The following is a 10,157-nucleotide window of genomic DNA, read 5'->3' as shown; positions in this document are numbered from 1 at the left end:
GTGTGTGTGTGTGTGTGTGTGTGTGTGTGTGTGTGTGTGTGTGTGTGAAATCATAATTCAGTGTGCTTGAAGTTCAAAGTCAGGCAGCGGCAGTGGAGTAAGTTGCAAAATAGCCCTTTCCTTGAAGACAGTGTGCTTTAGTACGAAACGGAACTCTTAATGTCAGTTTTATGTTTCTATTTGACAGAGTCTAAGGTTATGGAAACGACTGTAAAAATAATTTGTCTGAAAGAAGTCTGGATGCAGAAATCTAATAGAGAAAATATTTGAGAATATGGTTCATCAGCAAGTACAACAGATACACTTTTCTAAGTGCCACATGGCATGGATCAAAGCGTCCCATGACCTGGATCCGTGTGGCCCAATCATTACCTATTGATTGGAACCCCACGGGAGGATTAACCCTTTCATGTTCATGCCAAGTTTTCTTTCACTCTTTGGTGTTAGTAATTTTAGGGATAGAATCTTCCTGCCACTATTAGCTTTTTTTTTTTTTTAAGTTAATCATCTACTTGGATACATTTGTCTTTCTCAATTATTTTACTCTAAATTATTTAATTGCACTCTTCTTTGCTTGATAAACTTAACCAGTGAAAAGATTTTACAATTTTGGGAATACTGTTGGTGGCAGAAGAGGGGGAGAAAAATATGTAACATTCTGGGTAGAAAACAGCGAGAGAATCTCAAAATCAAGTACAGATGTTATCATTTTCATTAGGTCGGTTAAATGATAAGTTCTAGCCTTTTAACGAACCCTTTGCAGTCTGAGTGGAGGGCTTTGCCTCTAACGAAAGCCTGTCGAGCACTTTTCACACGTGGTGGCACATTTGTACTATTGGGCTGTTCGCATTTTGAAATTGAACTCTTGCTGTAAGTAGAGCGCCGTGCAGAAGTAATTCGTAAATTCCACAGGAAGAGGAAAGCACGGATTGGTTCACCTTTGGCCACGTGGGCTGCCTCCTCTTACCTCGTATGTCTGGTGGGGGGGTTCTGCGCAGCCAACTTATTCTCTTGTCCTCTGTGTGTTTTCTTTCAGTTTGTCCCACGAGGAGCATCCCCATAGCCATCCTCTGTATGGACATGGCGTATGCAAGTGGCCTGGCTGTGAAGCAGTGTGTGAAGATTTCCAGTCATTTCTAAAGTAAGAAGGATTTGATATTGCTTTCTTCTCTCGCGTAGCCGTCACCTCCCGCTCTTCGTACTTTTCCTCATGCGGTGCCTTTTTGATGGCGAGTTTCACGCCACCATTTTGAGGGTAGCCTCTAAGTCACCATGTCGAGCAGTGTCCCGGGAATAGTTACAGAGTCTGCTGAGGGTTGCCTTGTAAAGGGGGAAGGATTTACATCCAAGGGCATTTTTGATCCTCTTAGTGAGATCCTGTATTTACTTATTTTCTCGGAATGACAGTGATTAAGTAAAAATTCTCCCAATATTAAACGTGCAGTAATTCAGTTTTCACTTCTATTCACATCCCTACATATTAAATCAATGACATACGCCCTAGCTCTAGCTTTATAAAATTGGTGTCAACTAGTGGCCACTAATAGCTTGGAGACTGGGCCTCTTCTTTGGTTCTTCACAAATGACTTTATAAACGTAAGAAACGGATGCCCGGGAAAAGCTACCAATCTGATTCTTATCTTTCTGCATTGGTGTTGACTTCTGTTCAGATTCTTGTCCTTATAGGGAGGCGAGAGTAAGTTTAATTCCTACAGTTAAAGTATGACTAAAACTTGGGTTATCCCATTTGAATCTGTACCACTGATAAAGCATCCCTGTAAGTAAATGGTACGTTCATCCTCTCCTAACCGAAGTGAAATGCTTCTGCACGACGTGTTAACATTTCCCTCATCTACGGTGCCTTGTCCTGTAAAGATATCGAGACGAAACCACCCTGCATTATTGACATCACATAAATATATTCATAGTATCAGTGAATCATTGATGTATGGAGTGAATATAATACTACGTTACATTTAGTGTGTTTACCTATCGTGCAAGAAGCAAACATGTGCGCTTGTAAAACTCCTGTATATATAGGTACGTGACGGTTTGCAAAGTGGGTGTCGGGACTGGGGGCAGTGGGGAGTCTTTGCCTCTGGCTTTTCTGTCTCATTCAAGCCCCAGGAAATAGAGGCGGGCTGATTTAACATGCAGGTCTCTGGTTTTGTGCGGTCTTTCTATCATTAGAACAATCTCTGTATCTTTCTTTACAGACCTGGGTACAAATATTTTAATAAAGCCACCCTTAGAGATAGATCTCGTGCTACCTGCAAGCGCTTTTGGTGAATATCATTTTTTTGATTAATGAATGGGCGTCTGTGAAAACATTGTAGAGCTTCCCCGCTGTAATATTCTACTTCGAGAGCATTATGTGGTCCTTAAAAACGGAAGTATGTAAAAATTTTAAAAAAGATATTTTACATTGTTTCTAAATATTAATACTCAAGAGCAGTGACACTTTATCTTAAATTAAGCAAGTCCGTTACAATTATGATGATTCTGGTTAGAGCTATTGGGCTTTGTTCTCTTATAAATCCCTCATTGTAGAATCTTTGTTTTGTTGCTTCCTGATCACTTGCCTAATTGTTTGTAGATAACGAGACAAAAAGATCTTGGCAGAAACCACGTTTAAATTCTGATTTCACCTTCGGCACCAGTGCTACCTTTGATAAATATCTCGGTGCTAATTTCACTCCTCTATAGAATGGCTAGAAAACATCTGTAAATACGATTTATTTTATAAAGTCTCCAGAACTATAAAGTTGCTGTCAACATTTTTGGTGACATGTATCAGTTTTAGAGTCATGAGGGAAGAGGGCATTTTTCCAATTGATCACTCACAAATTTTTGTTAATAGGCAAAGTATTTCCACTCTAATCCTCAAATCTTAGTTCCTTTTATTATGCGAGCTGGCGTTAGGGGTGTGTGTGTGTGTGTGTGTGTGTGTGTGTGTGTGTGTGTGTATGTATATGTATTGGGGGGACAAATATACCTCCACAAAGAAACAGCACACTTTTCAAACTACATCGATTTCTAAAGAAAAGAATCTGAAGATCATCAGAATTAGAAGCTAACTTGATTCCTTTAAAAAAGCCCTTTTCTCTTCTAAGGATATTAGGAGTCAGGCTCTTATGTAGGAAACCACCTATTTATTTTTCACTTTTATTCATGTCTCTATTATTTATTGTGGTTTTGCACATGACATGGCATTTTTGCTCAGTGGAATTTTTTTTTTTTTTTGCGGTACGCGGGCCTCTCTCTGTTGTGACCTCTCCCGTTGCGGAGCACAGGCTCCGGATGCGCAGGCTCAGCGTCCATGGCTCACGGGCCCAGCCGCTCCGCGGCATGTGGGATCCTCCCGGACCGGGGCACGAACCCGTGTTCCCTGCATCGGCAGGCGGACTCTCAACCACCGCGCCACCAGGGAAGCCCCTAATTTTCACTTTTATTCATGTCTCTATTATTTATTGTGGTTTTGCACATGACGTGGCATTTTTGCTCAGTGGAATTGGAATGCTCACTATGATCCCGCAACTGTTGCTTATTTATTTCGTAGTACTTATTTATTGACATATATTCGGCCAGAAGACTTCTGTTTGCAAGCTATAGAAAGCCAACTTTAATTGGTTTAAGCCAGAAAAAGCGGAGGATGGTAATTGGCTCCTATAACGAGGAGGTCTGGTGGTACCGCTGTCTTCAAGCATGACTGGACCCTGATGCTTGAACAAGGTTATTGGAGTATCGGTTCATTGCCCCTTAGCTCTGTTTTCTTCTTTGTTGCCTTCATTCTCAGGCTCTTGCCAAGTGGAACTGAAGAAGACAGATTTACCTGCCACAGGTGTATCCATCCCAGAGTGTATCTCTTTTCCAGTAGTGCCAGGAAAATGTCCTCAGCAGACTGTCATTGGCCCACACTGAGTCATGTGTTCTAGTTCTGAAGCAGTCACAGTGAGGCAGCCAGGCTTCAGTCACACGCCCACCTTCGGAGCAGAAGAAGAAGTTCACCCCACAGGAGCCACGTAGGGGCTGGGGATGAGACGCTTGGTTCACAAAAGTAAAAAATGAGTCTTGCAAACCAGCCGAGGGGAAAGTAAATGCTGAATAAGAAAAAAACCCTCTAGAACTCAGAGTTCTCTCGGTGCTTTCCTGAGTTTATCCGTTGACCTGCGGTCTGTGACAACTTCGGGATTTTGAGTTTCTCCTACAGCATGATTTCAGCTGTGGGAAATTCAGAGTTGTCTTCAGCTCTCAAGATCTTGCCTAGAGTAGTGGAAAGTAAGTTAGTCTTCTTGTGAACTCACGTCTCCCACGTGTGTGCTCCGTCTAAAGGGTAATCACGCTGGCTTTAGCGAAACCAACTTTGCTTTCCATTGAGCTGGACTGAAAGAGCTGCCATACTTCTTGTGGTTCAAACAAAAGCCACATGGCCTCTTTGAATGACATCATAGTGGAGTCATTATTATCGGGAAGTGGGAAGTGATGTTTCAAACATTTCTTCTCAAACTGCCAGATCTGTAGGCGCTGAAAGCACCTCTTTCCTGGGCCCAGGAGTGGGCCATTAGCCCACTCTAGAGGTGTTCTCTTATGGTTTTAGCAAATTGATACCAGTGGTGCTTAGATTCTCAAGGCAGTCCTACTCAACAAAAATGTAGTATTGCTCTGCCTTTGATTTAGGTGTTGCTTCACAGATTTCTTGTTTTTCTCACCTAAAAATCCCTGATTCTTCTAAATCCCCTGATTTTACACTCCCCTGGCAGAGCCCCGAACTGTGCAGCAGGCACAATTCCAAGTACTTTATGTATATAGCTCGTTCAGTACAGCCACCTTATAGTGGTATTACTGTAGTATTACTCGCGACCTACGGTTAAGGAAACTAAGGCACAGCAAAGTTAACCAGTTTTCCCAAGGTCACACAGCTTATAAGAGGTGGAGTCAAGATCCGAACCCAGACAGGATGGCTTCATAGGACTTGCTGTTAACTGTTCTATAATACCGCCTGGTTAGAAGCAGCTCATTTTATTAACTGTGTGCTCTCTGCCTAAGGCGGTAGGTATAAAGGAAGCTTTGAAGAAAGGCAGAATGGGCAGTGAAGCTACTTGCTAGGAGTGCGTTCTTTGAGCTCAGTATCAGCACGTGTGTCTTGGGACGATAGTAATAACTACCTCTTGGGGTTGTGAGAATGAAAAAGGTACCTCGTGTCAAGTGCCTGGCCCATAGCAGGCACTCTCGAAAAATATAAGTACTTCTTTTCTTGTCTACTTAAGTGTATTTTTTTTGAATTAATTAATTTTAATTTTTTTGGCTGTGTTGGGTCTTCGTTGCTGTGAGTGGGCTTTCTCTAGTTGCGGTGAGTGGGGGCTGCTCTTCTCGTTGCGGGGCACGGGCTTCTCACGGTCGTGGCTTCTCTTGTTGCAGAGCACGGGCTCTAGGTGCGCGGGCTTCAGTACTTGTGGCACTCGGGCTCAGTAGTTGTGGCACATGGGCTCTAGGCGCGCGGGCTTCAGTAGTTGTGGCACACGGGCTCAGTAGTTGTGGCTCGTGGGCTCTAGAGCTCAGGCTCAGTAGTTGTGGCGCATGGGCTTAGTTGCTCCGTGGCATGTGGGATCTTCCCGGGTCAGGGGTCGAATCTGTGTCCCCTGCATTGGCAGGCGGATTCTTAACCACTGCACCACCAGGGAAGCCTGCCTTAAGTGTATTTTTAAAAGAGAAATAATGGAAACTATCCAAACATGGCTGACCTCGTAACTAGGGAAGAGGTGGTGACTATGCAGAGCTTTGATATGTCAGAAGAGACCGTTCTTTAATGTAATTTTTAACCAGAAATTTCTGGTAAGAAGTCCTACACAGTCGGATGTGATCTTAGGGCAAGGGTGGCAGACTTTTTCCATAAAGGATCAGATAGTAAATATGATGGGCTCTTGCAGGCCATCCAGTCTCTGAGACAAGCACTCAGCTCTGCCATCGTAGCAGGGAAGCAGCCTTAGGACCCTCTGTAAGGGCTGGGTGTGGCTGTGTCCCTTGGACCAGTTTGCTGACCTCTGACCTAGGGTGCAGTTTTTGGTGTCATTATGTTTTTAGCTGAGCCACATTCTTGCATTCCCTGGGCATCATCGCTCCCCTGGGTTACTTTAGTGTGGATTCACAGAGCCCTCATTTTTATTCATATTGAGGGAGAATATCCATGCCTGCCTTTTATACTTACCGGGGTTTGTGTTCTTCCACCTGGTTTTCAGGGTTCAGTATGAAAGAGCAGAGTGACTTGGCTTGGTAAGTGTTTTCCAGTCTTCTGTTGCTCAGGCTAGGCAGCTGTAACTTTTAGAGAGGCCAAGATCAGTTGTTCAGGAGGAAACTCCCATGTGACAATAAAATGCCACTGTTGACAGAGAGAGAGGTGAAAAGAAGGGAGGGGGGACTCACAGGTCTCAAAATGTGGCCTCTTTTTTTTGTTTTTTTTCCCTCCTGAGGGAAGAAGTATCATAACTCTTGGTCAATCAAAACCAGAGATTTGACACTCTTGTTTGTTCCCAAGGTGAGGGGATACCACAGGGCCCTTGATTTCAAAGATAAATACTGTACAAATAACCATCCTGTTGTCTTTCCCTCCCAGCCAACAGAGGGGCGCTTTATCACAACCAGCAGGTACCCTGTCTATTGTGTGCATTTATTTCCCTGTTTCTTCTCCAAACAAGTTGCAGTTTTAGCGCTGATTATTTTTTTTCTAATCTATGCGCCGTTAAGTGATCATGTGACAGTGGTGTTTGTTGGAGGAAACTGACGCCGGCAGGTACTCACGCTAACTCTAACGCAGCCCGCCAGCCCGGCATTGCTCGGAATCCTCCGATAACAGCCAAGCAAAGAGAAGCCCAGTGCCATCCAGATAGGTGAAGCTCAGGGTGTCCTCCTGTCCTCTCCCCACTTGGATCAGGTTTTATTCTTTTTTTAACCAGGTTGAAGATACGGTCCTCGCCAATAAAAATAGGGATCTATAATTCTTCCCCTTTGCTTTTTGAAAAAGGGCCCATACCATTCTTTGGCAAGGTGGCGAGTGGATCTGAAGGCTAAATCATGACCACATTTTCCTGTTTCTGACTTAGAATGTAAAATCAGACACAGACCCCATAGTTTCACAAATACCAGTTCCTCATGTGTGTTTGGGAAAAATGTGTCCATTTCCCCTAGTTTTTCTTTTCGACAGTCACTTGCAGAACATCTAACAAAAGTATAATTTGGGCCCTTGATAGCCGTCTGAAAGAAATTGGGGTGTTTTTTTTTTTTTTTTTTTTTTTTTGTCTGTTTCTGTTTTTATCTCCTGGTTATTGCTCATGGAGAGAAGCACCATGCCAGACAATCAAAACCCAAATTCCTTTGCATGTTAGTCAGATGTACATTACTTTTTAAAGCCAAAACAAATTTTATATGTGCTGTCATAGAAGACGGGGAGGATAATGTCACGAGGAAATGCCCAGCGGTGGAACTTCGACCCTTTCAAGAAGGTCGAGGGCTGGAGACAGCAGAGGACATTTATTTCATCACTAATTCACTTAAAAAAAATTTTTTTTTCTCTCTGAATTTCACTTCTGAAAACTGTGAAGAGTTTTATGTGCAAGAAACTCCTAAGTGCTGCTCTGTAATGTTTTCACAAGTGTTTTTATCATGGTAACATCTTGTTTACTTTAGTTCCCGGCCTAAAACTACTTGGAACATGTTAAGAAAACATTTCAAGAAAGCCTCCACAAAGAGGCTTTTGTTTTCACAGCCACCGCGAGGCTGCAAGGATCACAAAGGTGTTAACTTTCAGCCCCTTAAGCACTTCCACATGAAATTCCAGCACCGATGTTTGTGGTTTTGGAAAAACAAAGTGTACGTTAAAGAAACCAGGTATATGCTAATACACGTCGAAGGAGGCCGGATATCATAAATTGTTCCAAACCCATTCGTGGCTCTGGGTTTGCACACCTGGATGTTCTGCAGTGAAGTTACCTCTGGGGAGTGCAGGAGAGCGTGTGGAGGGGGAGTCAGTCTTCTAGAAGGTGGGCATATGCAAATGTGATTCTAGCCTCCCCATCTCAGTCACCGGAACTGGGGGAGGAAATTTTCCCCCATCAGAGCCCAGGTGACAAGTCGTGGAGTTTTCCACAATGAGCTTAATATGTTTCTGGATTTGACTTTCCCACTTACCGTGCCTTTTTGAGTTGTTTGACCGAGGAAGATCAGGTGGTACCAAAAAACATTTTCTTCCCCCTTGAAATGTCTCTCCTTTCACCTTTCTGACACTGTTCAGGAGTTCAAGACCTTTCCAAGTACTCAGAGGTCAGGGTGGCCTAAATACCACAGTGCCCTCTAGTGATCTGTAGAACGTTCGATAGAAAAGTTGAGACAAGTTTGCCAGAGGTAACCGGCCCAGTGCCACATCGCCTTGCTCAAAAAGCAGCAAATAACATCGGAATGCATTGTTTCTTGCAGCAAACAGATTTTAGTCAGAAATGCAAATGAAGTTTAATTTTTCCTCGTAGGCTTTGAAAGCATTAGAAAAATTTCTGACTGTCTACTCACGCAGTGCTGCACATCACTGTCTGTGTACACGGCGCATTGTACCACTGCAGAGACAGTGCTGTGTGTCCTTCTATTTTAAGAGCCATTAGCTAGCCTAGGTGTTTCACGTGGTCGCTTCCGGCCTGTAATTAGAAGGCATCGCTGAAAAGACAGGGGGATCGTCTTTGCTCCACACTTTTATTGACAGTGTCTACCATATTACGGCCATGTCTAAATGGTAAAATTTATTATTAGCAGTAGTGTCACAAAAGTCTGAGACAGCGATTTTCCTTTCAATAAAAGTAGTTAAAAACCTTTTAGAAAATCCATAATTTTGATTGCTGGTACTTCATAAATGTATAACTGGTACTTTTTAGCTGTCTCTTTAGGGAAAAATGAGTTTTATCACTTGCAGTACCTGGGTTAATGAAATTGTGTGTTGGAATTTAGCCAGGATGAAAGATGAGATCATTCCCAGATACTAACATTGGCAACAGGTCTCATAAAAAGCTCTGACTCTTGCGTGAAGTATCATTCGATTTTTTAAATTATTATTATTATTTTATTTAAACTGAGGGGTTAAGCTCATTGTCATCTTCAAAGTTTCAGTGCTGGCGAGAGTCTCATTTGGCCTCCCATTCGAAACCCAGCGACCTAAAAACCTGGACCGAGCCAAGAGAAACAGAAAAATGTCCATCAGTGCCTCGTCGAAGAATTTCCTTGCTTCAAATTTCAACTCCAGTTCCTGTTGAGCCCTTTACAAATCACGACTCTCAGCTCAAATTTGAAATAATGCTGCCTTTTTCCCCGTGTTCCTCCTGTGTTTGATTGTTTGTGGATATTAACTGTCCAGGAAATCCCATACTTACAGATATAAATCCAGAATGATCTTGTTTTTCCGCAGCCAGCCCAGGATGTATTAGACAGTTATGATGATTTGTTAATTTTGGTGACCTGTATTTATTTTATGTGCGCTGTATTCTTTGAGGGTGGAATCAGCTGTTGAAATAGTCTCGTCTCTCACACACAGAAAGGAAGCACTCTCCTTTTTCTTTTCTGCTTTCGGTTTTCTTGCGTGATTTTTGGAAGGTTTTTTTTTTTTTCCTTTTTTTCCTTTCTTTCTTTCTTTTTTTTAATCTCTTAGTGTCTGTTCTTTGTGCACGTCTCCATATGGCGATCAGCAAGAGATAGATTGTGCCTGATAGACTTGAACTCACCCCCGTCAAGGGTGGGTCTTTGAAGGTATGCGAACAGGGCCACGTTCTCTATCCAGACATGTTTTTGAGCCGTAATTCTCATTTTCGTGGTGGTATACATTTCCCCCAAATAACATATTAATCCTCAGATACAATATGTGTTTAGGTAGTATACTACCAATAATAGATGAGAAAATTATGTTATAGTCTTGAAGAAGAATAAAAAAATCACCGAGGTTACTAGCTTGATTTCTTTCTCTGTTCCACTCACCACCTACCCTCGTAGAGGGGGAATTCTTATGATTCTTTTTTTTTTTAAATCAGGTATTTGTTTCTACCTCTGATTCTGTTTCTGTTCACGGAGACCTACTGCTGCTCTCAAGTCTCGGTGTCAACCCACTAGCTAGGAGATGCTGCCAGTTTTTT

General features: G+C 42.7%; 1 protein-coding gene across 7 annotated transcripts in view; it reads left to right on the top strand.

Moving 5' to 3' along the window:
- The window catches only part of FOXP1 (forkhead box P1), a 597,337-nt gene that overhangs the window by 537,472 nt on the left and 49,708 nt on the right, over positions 1–10,157 (top strand). For all 7 annotated transcript variants that reach the window (XM_027121390.1, XM_027121389.1, XM_027121386.1 and 4 more), the window contains one exon: positions 1,037–1,141. In XM_027121390.1, the coding sequence (XP_026977191.1) occupies positions 1,037–1,141 (105 nt within the window). The remainder of the gene's footprint in view (positions 1–1,036; positions 1,142–10,157) is intronic.

Source organism: Aethalodelphis obliquidens, unplaced genomic scaffold, assembly GCF_003676395.1.
Source record: "Aethalodelphis obliquidens isolate GAN/ISIS:26980383/991018 unplaced genomic scaffold, ASM367639v1 scaffold22, whole genome shotgun sequence".
In the NCBI taxonomy this organism is placed as follows: Eukaryota; Metazoa; Chordata; class Mammalia; order Artiodactyla; family Delphinidae; genus Aethalodelphis; species Aethalodelphis obliquidens.
This window is presented reverse-complemented; position numbering and strand designations above follow the sequence as displayed.